Source organism: Chaetodon auriga, chromosome 13, assembly GCF_051107435.1.
Source record: "Chaetodon auriga isolate fChaAug3 chromosome 13, fChaAug3.hap1, whole genome shotgun sequence".
Classification (NCBI taxonomy): domain Eukaryota; kingdom Metazoa; phylum Chordata; class Actinopteri; order Chaetodontiformes; family Chaetodontidae; genus Chaetodon; species Chaetodon auriga.
Window position 1 is genome coordinate 22,761,599 of NC_135086.1, and position 22,341 is coordinate 22,783,939.

The window sequence follows — 22,341 nt, forward strand, 5'->3', positions numbered from 1 at the left end:
TTTTTTTTTGACTGAGGCTCGAGAACATTCCTGTAATAAAAAAAAAAATCCCTTTTGCACTATTTAAGATAAGAAAAAATATGAATGAAGTCAGGCTGTGCAATATGTTGCGTTTAATGGCAACAGTCAGCATTGTACTGTTGGTAGTCTAATAATAATGATTTTAAATGTATTTTAAATATGTAAAATAAACCTTTCGGACTTGAGCATGACTTAGCAAAGCGACGTGAAGGTGAAATTGTTTTGTTCTGCGTTAGGCTGAAGATGATTAACACTTTGTAGTTTTTAATATTTGTAAATAAACTACAGCAGCAAATGTGAAAGTGAGCGGTCTGCCTGCGTCTGTGTGCACTGTCATACCATTAGATTAGATTCAAGTATTCTGTTTAAGATGAGGGAGAGAGATTTAGGAGTCAAGTGACTGAAGGTGTTGACACAGAAAGAAGAAGATGACACAAACATAAAATCAGCTGTTGTTAAGGTTCCACTTTAAAGGTTTTTATCGAAGGATTTAGACTGAAAGACTGAAGTGATAAAGCAATTTGATTAAGATTTTATAAAGTCTGGACACCATCAAACAGCACTGAGGGTAACTTCACCAAATACTAGAGCAACAAACAAAACTTTGTGTGCACCTCTTCCCTGTATGGTTCATTTCAGCTTTTTGTATTTGTTGTTACTGTAGTGACATTTCTTTTGACGTTTTTTCTTTCAGTTTTTACTAACCTCAACGGTTTGACACTCCACAGAAGGTAAAAACTTAAAACAGAAATTCCATTAAAGGTTTTACAAAAGAAAAACATTTTTTACATTGTTTCTTGGAAATGAGGATGATAATATATTGTGCTCTTAATGTGTTCTTGAAAGTCTTAACAGCTGATGAATACTTTATGAGAAGCCCAACTGACAGGGATCATGTGAGCAGTAACACTGGAAAAAAAACTGCTTTCGGGCAGAAATTCTGCATTTAATATGACATGGCACATACAAAAAACATTATTGAGACAGTGAAGAGGATTCACTTCATCCGTTACAGACATTATCTTAAAGACATGAGTGTTCGCCACTGTTCCCTCCACAGCAAATGGAAGTAGTTACAGTCTCCAGGAAACACGTGTGTTGAGCTGCAGGTGTCATTCTTGAAAATGTTCAAAGGTCTGTGCTGGTGCAGTATGTTCACATGTCCTCTGTCTCAATAAAGTCAGTCGTGTCACTCTGTCCTCCTCCTGTATCTTACCGGATCAGAAGGGTCTGGCTGCAGCTTCAGGTAACACCAACCCTGTCAGGACCCTCTGCTACAACACGTCAGGGTATACATGTAGATTGCACAGACACACCGACTGACAATGATAGATGCAATAGAGGAAACTATAGAGGCCGGAGGCCCATGGGACTATAACAAGTGTCTATTAAAGTGAGTGGAGCAGTTCTCCACCTCTTTATGTTTTTTTATTTATTTAGTTAGTTATTGTGTTATATTGAGAGAAAGCTTCTCATATTCATCTTATGGTCTTGTGAATAGTTTTTTAGTGTCTCATAATTATTAGAGAGTTTGTAACAATTATGAGATATTATCTCAAAATTGGGAATAAAATGAAGATGTAGCATTATTATTTTTCTCAGAATTTGTCATTAATATGAGGAAGTTTAACATTTAGGTGGCAGAGATAGGCTTCCATATTTTTGTAAGGCTTAAATGTCTTTACTAGCCTAGTGTGGTAATGTTTGCTGGCATGCTAGGCTACCGTTTTGGTGAGACAATATCAGTCAGTCTAATATAAAATAATCTAAAAACTGAGTTAGCTTTGAAAGATTTGAGAATGTAGCTGAAACTTTAGTATGAAATGTATGAAGACTGTACTACTCCAGTCAGGTGCTGGCTCACCGTTATGACTCATTGGGACATCTAAATGGAACCAAATCATTATTATTATTAGAACCAGTGTTTTTCCTGCTATGAACAAGTCAAAATGTCTGTTGTGACAGTGGTCTGTATTCCATCTGCCCATGTAAATACGATGAAAATGCAGAAAAGTTTGACAGAATAGATATTAATGTGTATTCATCTCATGAAGCATGACCACACACTATAGCAAACTTCCTCACCACCTGACACCGGGAGGGTTCTGAGGAGGTTATGACCTGACAACCATGTTGCCTCTGCAGCCAGACTAAACTGGACACCGCTGAGTTTCTCTCTGATTGGCTCGTTGATGTTTGTCGTTCCTGTACCGTACAGGAAGTCTCTGTCATGGAATACACTGCGTGCCAGGAAGCGCGCTGAAGCCAAGGACGTCTCGGCAGTGGGGGTCAGAGGTCAGGAGAATGGCCTCCTCCGTAAGCCCAAAGAAACTACGCCCCCTCCCCCGCTCGCCTCCCCTGCCACCAGGGCGAAGGGCAAAGTGAGTAAAGCAGGCCGACGGCGCACGCTGGTGATGTCATATGTGTGTGCCGAAACCCCTCACCTGCCCCCTGCCCGACTTGGTTTTTATTTTTCCTCTTAACCTGTGTGTGCGCGCGCATGTGTGTGTGCAAACCCACACACACACTGTAGCTGTTGTGTCTCTGACTCCAGCAGTGGTTCTCAACCTGCATCAGACATGAACTTAGACTTTACTGACAGCACTGGATTCAGTATGTCTTCTATTTATGGATCACTGTGATTGGCCAACCAAACTACGAGTTACGGTTTAAGCATAAAAAGATGGGTAACTATCGGTTTACAGCTCAAAGTTCACAAAGAAACTATATGAAAGCAGTGTGGGGATTTGCTTAGCTGTGAGCAAATCCACCAATCACAGCAATGCCACTGCAATGAACTGATTCCAGTGCAAAATCATGTCACAAAAGTTGGTGTGAACAGGCCCAAAGGTTTACGTTGAGAACCACTAAAGAAGGATGCTGCAAGTTTTATTTACCTCAAACATTCATGAGCACTGTTTGGAAAATAAAGTCTGATTTCTTTTTGTGTTTTTGCGTTGCAATTTACTTCTCCCTCCTTGTGCATGGATAGAGGTAGAACTCAGTGATTTATTCCTTTAAGTTCGACTTTGTTTTTACTCTGCTGTGTTAACCTGTGTTTTCTGTAGTGATCTAACATCATGGAGCTCTCCAAAGAAATATTTTGTGAATACTGTCTAACATAATCCAATAACACATACATATGTATTCTCACGATATTTATAGTCACATGCTGTAGGCTCAGGTGCACAAGAGCAGCCTCTTTGACATGAAGGATGTGGGTGATGTAGCGTACGAGGTTTAATTCTGAAGTCACCACGTGAAGAAAATCTTTGGCTTCCCACCATAAATGAACACAACACACGTCTAAATGCACAAGCTTTGTTTACCTGGATCGCTTCCTTTTTACTTCTATCCCAACTATACAGTGGGAAAGGGTCTCTGCGGCAGTGAATAGTGTTAAATAAAGTATGTCCTATGGGCAACTGTGAATGTCAAAGACGGGTTTTATGTCTGGCTCCTGCCTGCTGCTGAGTGAGAGAAAGTTTTAGATAGAAATCCTTGGCTGTCAGTGACATCAGTATTGGTGTTTTGAGATCAAGAAAGCTTAGAAATGTAATGGAAGCACTCTTTGATAGATTGACCATTCTTCTCTAAGAAGGAAATAGAGAGGGTAAGTGAGCAGTGATAATGAAGCACCAAAAAAGAAAAAAAAAAACACACACGCACACACACAAAAAAACAGATATGCGCTGAAAAGTCTCAAACGCCCCTCAGGTGAGTATCAGCCAAATTTCATTTCCTGGAATAAATTTACAGGACCTCTGAAACCCTCCACACCGGCCACAGAATAATGAACACACATACTCCTGATATTCTCATCTTCCTCCTCACTTCCTTTCTCCAATTCTCTTATTTCCTCTTCATCTAATATTTTCTCCATCTTTGACATACCTTTTCTTTTTTCTTTTTACTCATATCTGTATTTCTCCCTTCCCTTGTGCCTCCTCTTGTTATTATTCTCTTCATTCCTCTGTGTTTGCCTCTTTCCCTTTATGTAATTCTTCCATTTTCTTAAAATTTCCTCTCCCATTGCTTCCTTCCTCGTCTGTCGTCTTTCCTTCTTTTCACTCCTCTCTGACCCAAACCCCTTTAAATCCTGCTTCTCACTCTCTCCTCCTTCATTCCTCTACCTTCCTTTTGCCTTCTTCCTTTGTTCTCCACCAGGAGGTTCACACTTCTGATGAGTCAGACTGTGATGATGACCTTGACCCAAAGACAGGCATGGAGGTACGCACACACACATTGTATTTGTTGAACAGACTTATGACTTGATTGTGGAAACATGTTGCCTGGAGTTCATGTATCAACATTACAAAAGCAGACCTCACCTAAACTTTCACTTTGGCCACATCTGTTTTTGCAGCTTCTCAACCCGAACTTCATCCAGGAAGGTAAGAGACACGTGAAGTCACCTGAGTCATCTTATCATCCTGTACATTAGATTCAGTGGATGCAGTTTTGTGTTCTGATGCTATATATTCACAGCCAGGAGGAGTGGAAATTCTAAAGCATTTCTGGGCTTCTCAAAAACCTGAACTTCAAAGAAAAGTTCACAGAGAGGCTCCTGCACACATCTCACCACCTGCAGAGCATAATGTAGTTTAACTTCCTATTCCTACAAATTTGTAACCACAGCATGCCATAATTGCCAATAAGGTCAGTAGCATGCCTGCTTGACGAATCATGCCAGACCACTGATGAATGGCATTACACATGGCTCTGGTCTGAGTCCCGAAGCTGGGCCACTAACTGGGCCCAAGTCCACATGCACCCCAATGATTTGCCACATAAAGCAAAGCAAGATATCATTTAATCCATGTAGCGCCAGAGTGCAGCAGAGTGTGCAGACACTGAGCCAGATTTAGTCCTGACCTGGCTGCTTCTGTTATGCCTATATACCTCTTCAAATTTGAGTTTAGGGAAAAACTAATTAAAACAGATACTGTACACTGATGTGACATGATGGGAAGGAATAAGGTCATGCACACAGACCAGCTGGCCACACTGTTTGCCAACCGCCTCCATAGTCACATGGCTCAATGAACAGAACATCATAATATACAATATATTCAATTAAGATACATAGAGTACATTTTAATGTACACTTATGAACTGTAAGTAGAAGCTGGAGTGAGAGCTGAGGAGTCAGTATTTAGTGCTGTGTTTCCTGTGAGCAGTGGCTCCAGAGTTCCTCGTCCCTCTGTCAGACGTGGTGTGTGCATTCGGGGAGACTGTAGTCCTCTGCTGCAAAGTTTGCGGACGACCCAAACCGTCCGTCACCCTGAAAGGTCCCGACCAGAACCCAGTGACCAGCAACAGCCGCTTCACCATAGACATCAGGTAACACCCAGAGCATATGTACGTCATTTCCTTTGTTTTATACTGACTGTGTGATGCTAATTCCTACGTGCGGTGTCTGTCCTGCCTCCCTGCTTTCATCCCACCTCTTCCTACTCTTTTTTTCTCATACTCTCTCATACTATTTCTTGTCTCCTCCCCCCTCCTTTCTCTTCTTTCTTCATCTCTAATCCTATTCCTCCTCCTCCCTTTCTTCTCCTTCATCTCTCCTTTCTCTTTTCCTCCTCCTCCTCTACAGGGATACAGGGGACATCTTGCTGAAGATCTGTAATCTGATGCCTCAGGATACTGGGATCTACACCTGTGTTGCTGTTAACGATCATGGCTCTGCCTCCTCTTCTGCCTCCATTAAAGTGCAAGGTAACGCGTCTGGATGAAAAGGAGCATTTCACCATGATAAAGCAGCATTAGACCATTAGTTAGATGTGATGCCACAATGAGATTTTGGTGTCCAAAATGAATATGTTGTGTTTGATTCTCACCTTCTGTGACCTTGAGATGTTCAGCAAGTCCCTTTGAATCTAACCAGAGCAGCTGCATTGGTTTGTTGACTGTGTGTTTTTTCTGTCTCCTGCAGGTATCCCAGCAGCCCCCGGGAGACCGGTGGCCCAGGAGGCCAGCAGCACGGCAGTGATGGTCCACTGGCCTCCTCCGGCTTCATCCGCTCATTGTGCTGTCAGCAGCTACACTGTGGAGTACAGACAGGAAGGTACTGTGTGTGTGTGTGTGTGTGTGTGTGTGGGACCAGCCGGAGTGAGAAGATGTTTGCTTCTGAAACATGCAAAAAGACAACGCTTGTTCCCCTCTCTCACCCTCAGACTCGTTGCTATGGCAACAGGTGGCCAGCAGCAGAGAGGAGTGTGTTCAAATCGACACTCTGATCCCTGGAGGTCACTATCAGTTCAGGGTGCGAGCCTCCAACCGCTGGGGGATCGGCCCACCATCCGAGCCCTCGAATATGGTCACACTGCCCAGCAGCAGTAAGTCTACACATACACACACACACTCACACTTTCATAATATGGGCACCAAAACCTGTTTTTTTCTCCGTTGGACATATGTTTCTTTGTTTTTGCTTTCGTTGCGAAAGTGAGCTGAGACCCTCTTAGTAATAAAAGCATCAATAGATAGACGGCCTATTGTAACGCCGTGTCCATGGGAAGTTGGACAACAGTAAAAAGTTTGTTGGAATGCTTCATTCTTCTGTCCAGACTCTGGCTATGATGGAACAGGGATCCAGTGGAAGGAAAACTTTGAGTCGACCTTCTCTGAGATCTGTGAGATTGGAAGGTAAACTGTTACAAATCACTGACTGTCAAAATAATATCTTTCACAACCCAAACTTAATATTCAACCCAGATGTTGATGCTTCTGTGGCCTCTTTTCTTAATTCAGCCTCATTTGTTTTTCTTGCTCCGTCTTTTCACCAGGGGTCGATTTTCAGTGGTGAGAAAATGTCTCAACAAGTCAACAAAGAAAGAGGTGGGGCTTCCTTGACAGTCTGGCTATTGACTGAAGTGATGCTGTTGTATTTAGAAAGGTCAATAATGTTGCATTGAAGGTTTCAGGTTTTGTCTCCCTGTGTTCATATTGAAATGATGGATTTATTTCTTCCAAACAGCACCATATGTGTGTTATTCACTTTGGACTTAGTTTTGCATGTATTGCAGTGGATTTTATTGGCTTGTCTTTCAGTGTGCTATCACATGTCCTTTTTTTCTGTTCAGGTTGCAGTGAAGTTTGTCAGTAAGAAGATGCAGAAGAAGGAACAGGTGGCTCATGAGGCCGACGTCCTCCTGCATGTACAAAATCACCAGCTGGTGGCGCTGTTGGACACATATGAGTCTCCCACCTCTCTGATGCTGATCTTGGAGCTGTAAGTCTTACTGAATTAAATGTTTCTACTCCAAATCAGGAGCTGGAGCTTGTGAAGGTTTAACTGTTAGGTATAGACATTATATTTAGCATAGCTGCACAGAGGCACAGTCCATGTGGCTCAAGCTTTCATTCTACTCAAGTGATTTTAGGTCATTTAAGAAGGAATACCCTAGATGAACTATCAAAACAGCAGAAAACACAAGTGTTACTGAGTATGAGCCCTTAGCTTTGACTGTATGAGCTATCTAGCAAGTTAAACTGATCAAAACTAGACTACATGAAATCAAACTCACAAGATGAGCGTTTTCAAATGTACAGTAGCTGTCGAGAAGAAGATTAATTCCTCTTGGAGAAATTCAAAAGGATGACATTAGACACTAAAGTGTATCTAAATGTTACTTGTGTGTTTGTGTGTGTGTGTGTGTGTGTGTGTGTGTGTGTGTGTGTGTGTCAGGCTCGAGGATGGTCGTTTGCTCGATTACCTCGTCGCCCACGATGAGCTGATGGAGGAGAAGGTGGCGTTCTTCATCAGAGAAACACTGGAGGCCCTGCAGCACCTTCATACCTGCAGAGTAGCACACCTGGATCTGAAGGTGAGAACTATGTTGTGTGCTCCATAAAAAAGACTGACTTGAGTTTTATTTGTATTCTTAATTATGTGCATGTTGTGGCTAACATTTACATGTACAGAACAGTTTTTTTTGCGAAATGTTCTATTTATTAAGGATTTTATTAAAGATATTTGAAATTTTGGAGATGGAATTTCCAACTTTTTGCCATTTTTAAAGAATGTTATTTCTTCAATCATTAGGTCCCATCTGTTTCTAAATTCTGTGTCTGTCTCCTGCAGCCAGAGAACATCATGGTCGACCTCCACTCTCCTACCCCGTGCATAAAGCTCATTGACTTTGGCGATGCTGTCCAGCTGTCTGCTCACCGCCGGTATGTCCACCTCTTGCTTGGAAACCCAGAGTTTGCTGCCCCTGAGCTCATCCGTGGGACACCAGTGTCTGTTGCGACAGATGTGTGGAGTGTTGGCGTGCTGGCTTACGTGATGCTCAGTGGTGTTTCCCCGTTTCTGGATGAGTCACCGGAGGAAACCTGTGTCAACATCTGCCGCCTGGACTTCTGCTTCCCAGATGAATACTTCCGTGACGTGAGCCAGGCGGCGAGGGATTTTGTGTCCTCAGTGCTGCAGCAGGATCCCAGGAAAAGGCCGAGCGCTACGTCCTGTCTGCAGCACCCGTGGGTGGGTCGCGGGGGTGCCCATGGTGGGGAGTACTCCAAGACACCCCTGGACACAACACGGTTGGCCACATTCATCGACCGAAGAAGACAGCTGCATGACGTGCGGCCCATCACTAATATCAAAGGGCTGGTGAGCAGCAGTATGGGCAACACACTGTGACGGAACGGAGGTCTGAGTGTTTCACTCAATAACAATCCATCTGTGACCACCAGGGCACCCACAGTAACTCTACAATATACCTGAAGCATTTAAATATCTTTAGTATTTATTCATGTGTGAGTGGGAAAGGGATTTGGTGCCTGGATCCTTCCTGTGGTCTGAGATTTCGCTCTCCGTGCAAGGACCACCACTGTAGACCACTCCTCACCACTAGACCAAACATATAAGCAGAAAAAAAAATCATTGAAATTCTATTTAATTGCTAACACTTCATTTGATATGTGTTCACTCAGTATCGACCATGACATATGGAGCAGGTCCCATAAACAGTCTAAACATCCCATAAGAACCCAGAGAAGTTTGCTCAAAGTTGAGAAAACACACTGTGAGCAGGCATGATGACAGCATCTTAGTTTATATTTGTAATGTTTATTTTTCCAGTTACAGATAATATATTCGAGGCTAGCACCCAACTCTTATGCTAATGCCAGTGCTGAACTAATCTTACCTTGTCTCTTTCACTTGGATCTGCAGACAGACACTGTGGCAGCCCTGAGTCCTGCAGGTATGGCCTCTCTAGCTAAGTGGCCAGCAGAGTCACAGCATTTTACCAGCCATGCTTAGCTAGCATGCTTTGACTAACATCACATTTTTGGACCACTAGAGGGCAAGTTTTGCCAAACAGTGACATTTTGCCTGACAGGTGACTGCTATCAAAGGGATGGTCAGTAGTAGAGATGGTAATGTGCTGGTAACATTGTGTTTGTAGTCATTTAGTCTGGTTTGAATGAGAACTCTCATAAAGGATTGACGAGTCTTAAAAGTTTCAAGGGGAATCTGAGAATCACAACCAACAGATGTATTCGAGGAATTACAAACATCCACGTTTTTAATGTTGGTTTAGTTGCTATTCATATGCTGGAACTCTCAGTGAGCAGAGCCAGTGTCATTCTCTTGCTAAAGAACACTTTGCGAGGATTAATAGAATTTGGGGATTGTTGCTGTGACTGTCACTGCAGATTACTTGTAGCTTTCCTCTCAGAGTAGCTTCAGTGACAAAGAAGACTTCATTAGGAGTGATAATGTTAATGAACAGAGAGATGGTGGGTCTCAGTAGAGCCATCAAGAATGTAATAGAGAACCTCATGAATGAACTTTGGATGTGGAACAAGCAGACATGGGACTCATATTGAATGTGTGGTGATTAGATGAGGGAAAGGCAAATTGATCTGCATCTCCACTAACTGAGAACATTAGAAATTCCTCTCGCTCGTCCAAACTTTCTGCTGTCAGTTTGATCACTGGTGGGAAATCCTCTGCACATAGGAAATCATCAATTCAAAAAACTGTCTGCCACTCAGCAGCAAGCAAGAAAGCAGGACTTTAAAAGGATACAGACCACTTCTGTCCCTGCAGAAGACTTCTGGATCATTGCAGCTAATATGTTTTCCAACAGTTAATCAACTGTAGCTGCGGTTTAAACCACCACCATGACATGTTTTTGGACTGGATGTGACAGCACTGAAGCTTGCTGGACTATGCCTTTAATTTATTGAATGTTTATTTATTTCAGGACTGAGGTTGGGAATGAAATTATATTTGCAATGGTGATCTGGACCAGTCTGGTCTAAGTGGAGATGACATAACATGACTAAATCAAACTGAACTAAAGTGAGCAGAACTGAAGTCACAGAACAGCCACTGGCCTGTGCGGAATGTTCTGAACAGTGAACTGCTGAAGTTTACGTCAAATCACTGATGGATCCATACGAAACAATGCTGGACAGTGAACTGGGTTCAAATGGGCAGTTGTATCAAGTGGCATCAGTACATGGAAGGTGAAAAAAAATCACTGAATAACCTCCTACAGCAAACAGGGGACTACTTGACCTTAAACAGGATTCCTGAACACAGAGAAGACGCCGTGGAGAGTGAAATCCTGTCTTTAGCTATAATTTGTTCGTATCACTGTTTACAAATACTTTGTCCAAAAAAAAAAATGCTTAGATAGTTTACAAAAAAGTAGAATAATCAGGGAAAACCTGCATGTCAATTCACCAGGGATGGTTTAGAAATCAGGTTAGAAATCTGTCTGTTTCTAGGACAAAAGCCTGTGACCTTTGGTGTTAAGGTGGAGAATGAACTCCAACCCTCAACTTTTTTTTTTTTGTACATTTGTCCACCAGCCACTGTGGCAAGTAACCAACTAACGTGTTTTGGTCCCATTCATTTGGCTTGTAAAATAGTTGATGTAGCTGATGAATTGGTCAGAAGAGTCCGTTTACGGTCCTGCTTGTACTGATGAATGTACTTTCTTATAGAATGTGTTCTGCCATCAAACAAGTGCTGTCCTCTGCTTTCACCAAATGCTTTCGCTTTCACAGTGCTCCCTTCTGATCATTTTGCATCCCCACCCCCCCACAAGCATTTAGCATACTACAGTAGTAAGCATTTATGTTCATGCAGCCGGGGATGCAGAATGGTGCACATGTAAGCAATCCACTGTTGTGTAGAAGCAACTCTCACCTTTGATATCAAGTACAACAACATCCGTGCATATGTGCAAATAGTTTGTGTTTATCAGTGCAGCTGTAATGAGATCTATTCAGGTACCGGTGGAACAGCCGTTCTGCTGTTTCATCTGTTTCATCTTCTCAGCAGAGGCTCTGGATCAGCAACGTTGGAAATTACAGCATCCCACAGGGAGGGCGACTCCCCAAGTTGCAGATTCCGCGATCCTGAGGTATCTGAGATACAATTATCTCATCAGCATGAATGCCTACTCTGTCAACATTTCACTGCATTACTTGTAACATGGTAAATCATCTCTGACTACAGAGAACAGCTTATGTTAAATGGTTAAAGATAAAATTGAAAAGTGCTTACAGTTAAGTACTAACTGTATATATTAACTAACTAGTTGATGTTGCTGAATGCTGTTGAAAACATTAGTACTGAAACAATCACAGTGTATCAGTATCAGCTGTATTTCATCTTGGTCTTTGCTATGGAGACTCAGAGTCTTCATGATTAAATAAATAGATAAGCCAAACAAATGATCGCATAAATAGAGCCAACATGGCTGCCACAAAAAAACTACATCACTGAACTCTCATTTGTGCTTTAACTGGAGGATAAAACAAAAAAGTGGAATGTGTTTGTATCTATATAGCTTTAGTGACTATTGCTAACACTTGACGGCAATTCTGAATACCTGAAGAAAATAAATGTTTGTTGTTTACGAATGAAAACAATAATGAAGATGAAAATCAGGATTGTCAGGCCCAAACACAACGTTCAGTTGCAGTTTGAGGTTCCTAAACAGGTGACAGGTCTGTTTCTACTGGTTTCCCTGCAATGAGCCCAACGGATTACATGGTAAACTCCACAGCTTTGGTCTGCCACATGGCAGTGTTCCATCTTTTAAAGAGACTGAGCCCTTCATGTACCTTTGTTTACATTTGAACAGGAAAAGACTAATCTGTGCTCTGCATTAGTAGTATTTTAGCCTAGCACTCAGGGTCTTCATGAGGTATAAGGTATAACCCAGCCTTCAAAATGCATAAGATTTCAGCAATTCATTAGAATATTTAAGCTTTACTGGGGTTTGTATTTCTGTTAATAGTTCTGTAAAGACAACCATTCAGCTGCATCCTCTGGAGTGAGATTTGCTTGAGAAGTGCTATTTTCCTGTTATTTCCTAATTGCAATCTTTGACCCAGTTGACTATTGTTTCCCAATCTGCACATCAGGATTGAAAGTGACAATGGATTTATTTAAATGATGCAGTAGTAATGTACAATATGTAAAGTACTATTTCTGTCTAAAGCCAGTACATGCTTCATCCTCCTGCTTGCTTCAGTTCAGTGCCCTCTTTTCCCAGGTTCGACCCGCAAAGCAGCAGAGGCTTTTAACTCTCTGAAGAACAGAGTTGATCTGTGGGTTGTCTAAACCATGTGAAACCTCATAATGAGGGGATGCTCCAACCAATCCCGTGCTAATTCGAATCACCACTAAGAGAGGCAAAACATCCCTCGACAGTCCAGTCAGCCCCTGGTTCTGCTGGCCCCTGGAGCGTTTGACGACTCGTCTTTAAGAGTCGATCTTAAAGGTGAGAGTAGGTTAACTTGAATGTTCCCAAAATTCGCCCCAAGACAGAATTTGATCACTGCAAGCAGTTAGCATGGTGCCTGAGATGTTTCCTACTTAGACGACCTTCAACCATAAACGCCAGCGCCACTTTTCTTTACTTAAGTAAAACTACAGAAGGACGAGCATAAAATTATATGTAAAGTACAAAAAGTAAAAGTAGTTATTATGCATGGGGGGCTCATTTCAGAATATTCTGCATATTGTATTTCAGAAGTACAATAATTGATGCATTCATGTGTACATCACTTTTATTTTGCAACTGGTAAAGTTGGGGCTAATTTGAATTGCTTTCTGGTGCTGGGTAACCTCTGGGGTCAGCTAAGTGTGTGCTGATTCACTGTTTTGCCGTCCCGTGCTCTTGGCAATAACAGTCTGTGTGGACAGCTGCAGTCAGGTGGCACCTGGTCTGACACAACCTCAGATCTTCTTCTCCAAAGAGTTAAACTTCAGGCCGACTGTCCCGGTGTCTATTCAGTCCCAGTCCCACAATGCATCTGCCATGGCTTCGTGAGCCACCGAGCACCATGGTGGCTCCACCCTGTGGAATGCTGGTCTGTGCTGTGTCCTGATAGTGTCCATGCTGAGCTTTGTTCATAGAGAAACATTATGCTGATGGCTTCATGTTGCTGTGTGAAGCAGCGCACTCCTGTATAGGCTGCCTCTTCTTACTCCATACAACCTGCTGGTTTGTTACTCTTTACTAATAAAGAACCTGCTTGTTTGTATTTTGTCCTCTCTGTCTCCTTGTCCTACAGCACTGTGTGAAGGGGGGTTTGTGTGTGTCCTAACATTTTAGGTTAAATGTCAATGTCATTATACCACAGACTGGATACTGGGGTTAATATTTGTGCAACTTTTAGCCAATTCAAGGAGTTCAGTCAGATTAAAGAAAAGCTAAATCCATTCACATGTCCTAAACCTTTTTACATTAGGATTAGGCCTTGTACTTAAAGTTGTTTTAAGAGGCTTGAGTCAATAGTGTATAAGATTATAATAAAATTACCCAAAAGATGGAAAGGTGAGTGTGTGTTCTTTCAGGCGCTTTCAGGTTCTTTCACTAATGAAAGCACAGGCAAAACATTAGGCAGCACTGACGTGTACGTGGAGGAGCGCTGAAGTTAAAGAGATCAGCAGACAGCAGTCACGTGTTCAAAGTGCTAAAAAACTTTAATTAATGATCAAAATGATGATATTTAATGCTACTTTTGCAACAGGCTCAGACTGATTTTGCTAGATTTAATCAAACCGGACAACAGAGCGGTATTATCAAAATATGAATTAGCTTTAATGGACAAATTTAATTCTATTAATCTGTACAATGAATTGAAGTCAGAGCAGGAAGGATGCCAGTAATTTGAAAATGTGAACTGTTAGATTTATAACTGTGATGTAACACTTTCCTTTATGTTCACATGTGTAATATCTTTGCTTTAAGTAATGAGGCATATGATTTGATTTTTGAGCTGAATTAAGTAGCAAAAAGTAGCCCAGTCGAAATGATCAGGGCCCGCACCTCACTTCACCCCACTTCAACTTTTTTCTTTCTTTTTGCTGGTTTAAAAGCAGCAACACGATAGAAGATAAAATGAAAACACACGTAAGTTTTGTAGAAACTCTTTTTTAGCTTTTCACTGAAGCTGAAGCAGTTTGTCAACACATTTTACCATGCAGCCTCTCTCACTCTCTCTCTCTCAGACACACACACACACACACACACACACACACACACACACACACACACACACACACACACACACACCGCCCTGCTCACAGGTCAATGCAAAGTGCTGACCACAGCTAATTTAAACTCAAAGCTCAAAACACAACAGAAATGTGTGTGTGTGTGTGTGTGTGTGTGTGTGTGTGTGTGTGAGAGAGAGAGAGAGAGAGAGAGGGAGATTGTTTGAGTGTGGAGTAACCCCGACTGCTTTTAAAATCCATCACAGCAGGTTAAACTCTCAGACACTACTACAGCTCCACTTTAGGAAATATTTGTCAGTAATCCTGTAACTAGGATGTGTGTGTGTGTGTGTGTGTGTGTGTGTGTGTGTGTGTGTGTGTGTGTGTGTGGCTCTTGGTTGTTTTCCTGCAGAAGACATGAGTTTTAAGAATTTTACGCTGCAATAAGCTGGAGGTGAATCAGATGGCAGACGCCACTGAGAAGAGAGGAAGAGGAGGACAAACAGAAGGTGTGAATGTTGAGGTAAGTTCATTCATGGGATGTCTTACAAAGTCTTCTGTAAAGACATGTAAGACACACAACAGTCTATTAGATTCACCTTTGCAGTTATCTTTGTGTTTTTGAACAGAAAAACTAAAACTTCTTTTAGTTTGAGAGGACAAGAAAACAAGTCTTCCAAAATAAGATATCTTCTGTAATTAGCTTCACTCGTTTTTGATTTTGTTTCAAGTCTAAGAAGGTCCACTTGCAGTTTGTTAAAGGAGAATTCCACAGATTGTATTCATCAAAGATGTCCACAGGTTTTGCGGAGTACTACTGCATATGTGAAAAAGCTGAATAAGCCTTTTATATATGGAAGCAAATAAGGGTCCATCTAGAGCTGTCTGAAGTCTGATAAACTGAGCGTCCATTGGGGATGAAGACTTGAAAATGAAAAGAATCTTGGGGTGTGGAGTTAGAAAGAAGTGATCTCACCAGACCTCTGGAGTCTGCTCTTCATGTCTGCTGCAGGCTCGTTGCTGGAGACCACATTAGTGGCTGCTAGCATAACACACCTGAACTGTCTGTGGTCAAGTTGCATTATGGGTAATGTAGTTGCCAGGTTTTGAATGAGGGCAATAAAGAAAAGACAATGTTTTCTCTACATTGATTTTGATACTTTTTGAAAGTGTCCATCATTGCTAAATTTAAGAGTCAAAAAACAGCACAGGGGAGTCCTGACTGCCTTAGCTGGTGAATCAAACTTGACAAGAGATTAAGCTACTTCTGTTAACGTTCCAAGAGTTAAGGTGTTTTCACATTATCATGGACAAACAGCTTGTGCCTCCTCATTATTGTGCATGAGGTGTGTTGGGACGGCTCGGTGTGGATGTCGGCAGTGTGCTGAGCATGCGCTGCGTAAAAACGTCTGATCTGTTGAACTTTGAACCTTTGTGGCCTGAGCAAATTGCTGTTCATCACTGCTTGGATGTTAGCACTGTAGCTAAGTGTAGAGGTCTGCATGTTGCTATAGAATCATTTACTTCCCGTTGAGAAGTGTATGGAAGCATCTGTTTGCTGCAGTTTATTGCAGATGGGAAAGTTAGCTCGATGTGCATTTTCCAAACCAACCAGTCAGTACTCATCCTTAGCTTCTCTTTTGTAAGATGTGAGCATGGTGTTAAAAGCATTTTTGATAAATACTACATCTCACTTTGTGTGGCTAATCCAGTTTGTTTTTAAGTGTGGAATGGACTCATTGATGCCTCTTGTGGCCAATGGAGGAAAATTAACCATGTCAACAACACTGTCCTCCCTAGAAAAATGACAAGATCATTTGTTTCAGCAGTCTCTCAAAGATGGCAGCCATGTAGGAGTCATAGAGGTTAAGGCTCCTGCCTGTTGGGAGCAAAGAGGAAGTCAGGTAACATGACAACGTGTGCAGAGGGAGAAGATCAGGGTGGATGGGTGGGTGAACAATGGAAATCACTGTTCACTTGCTGTTTCTGACCCACAGTTATTTGCGTTAAATTCCACAGAAAGCAATATTAATGACAATATACATCATGAAAGAAAATGAATCACACGTGCATCCCCTGGAGTAGATTTCATTCCAATCTGAGCAGTGGATTGGAAGTTTTTGTGTGTGCTGGCTGACAACAATCTTCATCACACTTTTCCTCCAACTTCCTCTCTCTCTCCATGCAGATCCAGCACTCCTCCTCTCCCTCTCCCTCTTCCTTGCCGTCTGTCTGGCAAGGCTTTGGGAGGAAGGCGGGACTGTTATTGCCTTATATCTGGCCCAAAGGCACTACAGCGCTGCAGGGACTCGTGCTCTTGTGTGTTGGCCTGCTGGCAGCGGAGCGACTGGTCAATGTGCTTGTGCCTGTTTACTCCAAGAACATTGGTAAGCACTTGTCAAGAGAGAAGCTGCTATGAAGACAAAGAGCCCTCGATCTCTCTTTGTTCACTAAATGTGTAGTTTATAACCTATGTTATGAAAAGAATGTGAGCCAAGTGGAAACAAAAGTATGAATTAACCTTTTGCATCTATATTATGATACTAACATAAATTCTACTGTTGGTTTTGTATAATATTAAATTTAAATTAGAAAACTTGACAGTTAAAGCAACAGAACTCATTTTGGCTGCATTTTACTGTTCAAACTGTAGATGGCAGTGTGCTCAAGTGTTTGAAAGTGTGGACTGTGTTGTTTCGGTATGTCCTTAATTGATTGTGTCCTTGTCTTTCTAGTGTACTCTCAGGCTTGTCAGGTTGTCATATTATTAAAATAGCAGTTTGCTGTGTACACAAGCAAAAACATGTTAGTTATGGTAACTATATGACCTGTCATCTGGTATAACCATAATCCAGCCGTGTGTGAGAGGACAGCATCAGCACCAGATACAAAGGTCTATGACTCTCTGATTAAATGTCAAATGAATTACTTTGTCCCTCTATATTGTAACATGCCAGGAAGACACAATGTGTCACCAAAGAAAAAGCAAAATTAAGTCCTGACAGGAAGTATAACACAGTAATGAATCTTACAATACATAGAAATAAATCCACATGAGTGATAATAAAAAGAATTAAATAAATAGTAGTTTAGCCCCACAGAAAGGTAACAGTTAGCTAGAATGTAGAAAACAAATTAGCCTCTGATCACAGAAAAACTCATCTGATATCTCATATTACAAACAACAGACAGAAAGGCTACTTAAAATGAAGCATCTACAGATAATGGCTCAGTAAAGACATTGGGGGAGTAGGTAAAAGATGCCTGTCGATATTTGCTTGGTCACAGATCTGATGACACACTGTCAGTTAACAATGTTCAGATGAAACTAACCTGTGGACGAATGCTTTTATCATGAGGGACAAGCCATCAAATGTGAGTGGATGACAGCTGTGTAAATACTGAACATAAGTCATTCACTTCATGCTGATTAAATGCTCAAAACCCAACAACAACTGAACAGATCAATAAAACACAGTAAAAACTCAATGTGAATAAAAATATACTGAGTGGATCCGGTGATCACAGTGATCACCGCAGACTGTAAGGAATAGTTCAGGCTGGTTGAGTCATTTGCTATAGCTCAGCTCCTTTGGATGGAGATCTTAGGACTGGTTTGAAGGAGGAAGCAACCTTCATTTTTCAGGGGGTGTCATCATTTGCCAAGGTCTTTAGTACCCTATTTTGTACACAGAACTGCATCCACCACAAAGCAACAACCCAGAGTTCTCCACTTCAGAGGAAGTCAGGATTCAGTTTGTCTTCAGCTACTTTACCCTTTAGAAAACTGCCCATTTGGCTTTTGGAGCAACATGAAAGTATAAGCCAGTGCTGCGAGAATGAAGCCCAACGTTGCTTTGTGTGATGGGGAAGGCGTGGAAGGGCTGTCGGCGGGGGGGTATTCTTAGTGTGTATGTGTGTGTGCAGAGGGTTTTCTGGGAGGTCACCCCTCCTGCCAGTCATGCTTAGCCGGCATTAGCGGCCTTTTCCGTGGAGTTAACACACCGGTACAACGGACGTTTTGTCTCTGGGTCCGACCCCGCCTCCCACCCTCCGACTCCAGGACCTGATGCCAAAGAGTTGAAAATACCCCCCACTGAAAACACACACTGGAAAGTTAAAGAATGTAGAATACACACATATTTCTTTATTCATTTCTCTCAGTGTTCTTGTCTTATTTTCTCTCTTCTTTTCTCACTATGTCTATCTCTATCTCTCTGTCTGGACTTTCTGTTTTTCCTCTTCTCCTCCTCATCCCCTCATCGCTGTCTGTTTTTTCATTTCATCCTGATTCCCAGAACTTGTACAAAAAGGGTAATGAATGTGAATGAGAATGTGTGTGTGTGTGTGTGTGTGTGTGTGTGTGTGTGTGTGTGTGTGTGTGTGTCAGAAAGGGGAGTGTGTGAATGTGTTCATGACTGTGTATGTGTGTCAGTGGTGGTAAGTAATCAGATGTTTTACTTCAGTTAATGTAGTAATACCACATACAGAAATACTCTACAAAACCAAATTTTACTTAAGAAAATGTGCAACGTGTGAAAGTTCAAGCATCAAAATATACATGATGCACCTAAAGTAAAAGTAGCTACTCAATGGCCACTCGAACAGCTGCTCAAATGAATGACAGAATAATGTCTATTTTATTACTGAATTATAATTCTTGATGCATGCATGTGTTTTAATATTTCAGCTGGTAAAGGTGCAGCTCGTTTCTATTACTTTATATAAGCTTTACCTTAATACATCATCATTTAGTTGATTATATTTTGTATCATTAATATAAATATACAAAGTGAGTAGTCACAGAAGTAATCAGATAAATGTAGACTTCAGTACTAACTTCAGTACCTAGTAGTTGCTTTCCACGACTGGTGTGTCTTTGGTTGTTTGCACCATGAGGATGTTTGATAAGAGCAGATGCCTCATTTATACGAAAATATGATGGATTAAACCTTTAATGTCCTTACACCAATCAGAGGGGCACACAATTTTTTTTTTTTTATCCAGGTACTCAGGTGAGTACCAGGAGATGGTGTTTGGTCTTCATCCCAGACTTAGCTTGGCCTTAATAAACACAATCTTCCTTGCTGTCCTTCTTGGTGTAATCCCTCACTGTCCTCCACTTCAGCTTCCTGCCTGACAGGTGATGAAGATGCTCCTCCCAGGCCCTGGTTGAGTTTCAGATTAGTCTCAATCCACAGGTGAACAGCTGGCTTTGGGTTAAACGTCTGTGTGGTTGTCATTGACAGGTGAATGTGAATCAGGGCTGAGAGATGAGATCTGGAATCGATTTTTACTATGTTGAGATGTGAGGATCCCCTCTCACATGTTGCATTGCTCAAAAGCAGCATAAGAGACAATTTAACCACCTTGTTGATGTTGGAGGAACATTCTGGATTGCTTGTATTTAACATTTGGACCACGTCGTACTCAGAGGATGCTGTCAAGAGTTTTCTTGCTTGCTTTAAATGCAGTCTGTCAGTTTAGAAGGTGGTTTTTGTCATGTCCTCTAATCCATCAAAGAGCAGCCCCCAAAATTCAGCAGGCTGGAACTTGACTCTTAACTCTCCACTAATAATAGCTCTGCATTACAAGTGTTCACATCAATGTACACCTCCAACACTCAAACCTTCTTTTGCTGACATTCCTCATATAGGAAGACACAGGACATGTGTTTGACAAAAAAGACCCCCTTGATCTATATTCAACTTGTGTTGCCATTTAGTAAGCAGGTGACTGCACTGGCTTGTTTGTTAGCATATAGCTACATATATATATTAGCTTGTGCCACATTTTTGTCCTATGTACTCTGTTTGTGTTTATCAAATAATAGCTGATTGAAATTCTCTCAGCCTGTGTAAAATGCACCTGTTTTGTCTACTCGGTGTGGATTTGAACAACATATCTTTCACCACATTTCAATGTGCTCATCAACTTGGAGCCACTTTTCAGAGGTGACGTCATCTCCCGTTGAGTTTTGCAGTGGTTGACACCAATAGGTGTTGCATTACCCCTGTCTGCTGGGTTGCAACAGCCTCACAATGCAAACTATTTACAGTGTCCACCCAAAGTGATCCCATTCACAGCACTGTCCATTCTATAATGCAGGCCCAATTTGGTTGCTGCCCAGTTAGGTGTGTTTTGAAACCAGTCGATGTTACGCATTTCTGATTGTTGTCACATGTGCATACCTACGTCCCAGTTAAGTGCACCCCTGGACATTATGATGGTGTAATCTGGAGTATCTGGGCCAAGACAGCAATCATAATCCTTATCACTGCTGTCTTGTGAAAAGAGAACTTCATGATGGTCAAGACAAAAAGGAAAATGTTTTGTGTGCGCGTGTGTGTATGTGTGTGTGTGTGTGTGCATGTGTGTGTGTGTGTGCGTGCAGTGAATGAGCTCTCTGCAGGAGGAAACTGGACTTCATTGATTGCCACTGTCTGCATCTACACACTGCTGAAGTTCTTGCAAGGAGGAGGGGCAGGTGTGTCAGTGTGTGTTCAAATATGAATGTGTGTACAACATATAGGATGATGTCAGAGAATAATAAGCTCTGCTTGTGTGGTTTAGAGTGAATATTAGCATGAAGATCGTTGGCTTCTTCCTCTCTCATGTGTCTTTCGCTGTTCCTTGTAGGCACCTCTGGTTTCATCAGCAACCTTCGTCAGTTCATGTGGATCAAAGTTCAGCAGTTTACCAGCAGAGGCGTTCAGGTACCAGTCAGACTTCTACTTCCTACTTCTTCTTCTTGTTCCTTTCTATGTCTCTTGAGTCCTTTCATGCTGTTGTCTCTCACTGTTCTTCACTCTTTAAGGCTCAACTTTGAGTTGTGGTTCCAGTTGTTTTGATGTTCTCATGTACAGTACACTCCACAGCATGATTTAAGGATAATTTTGGTTTATTGCAACTTGGGTCTTGTTTTTGGAGCTTGTTTGGGTCATCTGTTCTATCTGTAATAATAACACTCTACTCATCAAAATAGTTGCTGAGATCTGGAAAAGAAGGAAACAGAGCTAAAACAAAGTCTTATAGGGCAAGAAAAAATATCGCTATTGCTATTTAATTTCTTTTTAAGTGTACAAGTGTATTTGGAGATAAAATCAAAGGTGAGCTCACCTGAAATATGGTTACAACAAACATGATTTTGCTATTTATCTTTGTTTTCTGTGTACAACACGCTTGACTAAACTGGAGATTTGCTTAAAACCTGTTTGTTCATGTTTCTTTTCCTATTTGAGGTTGTAACAGTGTTGCCATGTTCTGAGATGACAGCAATATTATCATAACCCACAACCAAAGCAACTCCCAAAACTACAAAAATAAGATGCAAGTTGTTCTCCAGAATTATCTTTTCACTCTTTCACTTTCACAGCATGTAATGTATCCCCTTCATATTACGTGGAAACAGGTTCAGCAGGGTAACAGTCCAAGCAGTCTGTTGAAGTAGCTGTAATATGCATTTAAAAACACAGCTCTCCCTTTGCTCTGTTCCTGGAAGTCCTGTGATCCACTTCTGTGGGACACATGCACATTTGGTAATAAGATCCTCTCTAAGGTCACTCAGTAAATCTGTGAAAATGATTTGGGAACACACTAGTTTTGGAAAAATCTGTTCTTCTTTCTCCTCTCTGCATTGACAAAACAACAAAAATGTAGATGACGACCGCCAGTTTGAATTAAGTAGACACACTTTGGCTCCTCTGCTGAGTCTCAGCAGGTTAAACCTCAATTCTTTGTTGTACTGAGATCATCTCTCCACTCTGATACATATTCCATCGGGGCAAGTTTCCCCCTGTGTTCAGGGTATGTGGGTAAGACACACTGGTTTGGCCTGCCTT

General features: G+C 41.7%; 2 protein-coding genes across 3 annotated transcripts in view; both read left to right on the forward strand.

The window, feature by feature from the left end:
- The window catches only part of kalrna (kalirin RhoGEF kinase a), a 131,892-nt gene extending 118,347 nt beyond the window's left edge, over positions 1 to 13,545 (forward strand). The window contains exons 57-68 of one of the 2 annotated variants that reach the window (XM_076746303.1): positions 2,240 to 2,402; positions 4,189 to 4,251; positions 4,388 to 4,415; positions 5,202 to 5,364; positions 5,621 to 5,742; positions 5,960 to 6,091; positions 6,201 to 6,362; positions 6,594 to 6,672; positions 6,813 to 6,864; positions 7,110 to 7,258; positions 7,715 to 7,853; positions 8,111 to 13,545. In XM_076746303.1, coding sequence (XP_076602418.1) covers positions 2,240 to 2,402; positions 4,189 to 4,251; positions 4,388 to 4,415; positions 5,202 to 5,364; positions 5,621 to 5,742; positions 5,960 to 6,091; positions 6,201 to 6,362; positions 6,594 to 6,672; positions 6,813 to 6,864; positions 7,110 to 7,258; positions 7,715 to 7,853; positions 8,111 to 8,668 — 1,810 coding nt within the window. In that variant the 3' untranslated portion in view covers positions 8,669 to 13,545. Of the gene's footprint in view, positions 1 to 2,239; positions 2,403 to 4,188; positions 4,252 to 4,387; positions 4,416 to 5,173; positions 5,365 to 5,620; positions 5,743 to 5,959; positions 6,092 to 6,200; positions 6,363 to 6,593; positions 6,673 to 6,812; positions 6,865 to 7,109; positions 7,259 to 7,714; positions 7,854 to 8,110 lie in introns of those variants that run through there. The other variant, XM_076746304.1, reaches the window with a different exon arrangement.
- A 1,418-nt stretch (positions 13,546 to 14,963) lies between these two features.
- The window catches only part of abcb6b (ATP binding cassette subfamily B member 6 (LAN blood group) b), a 30,511-nt gene continuing 23,133 nt past the window's right edge, over positions 14,964 to 22,341 (forward strand). Inside the window, exons 1-4 of the mRNA XM_076747599.1 lie at positions 14,964 to 15,023; positions 16,689 to 16,887; positions 20,895 to 20,987; positions 21,140 to 21,216. Coding sequence (XP_076603714.1) covers positions 14,964 to 15,023; positions 16,689 to 16,887; positions 20,895 to 20,987; positions 21,140 to 21,216 — 429 coding nt within the window. The remainder of the gene's footprint in view (positions 15,024 to 16,688; positions 16,888 to 20,894; positions 20,988 to 21,139; positions 21,217 to 22,341) is intronic.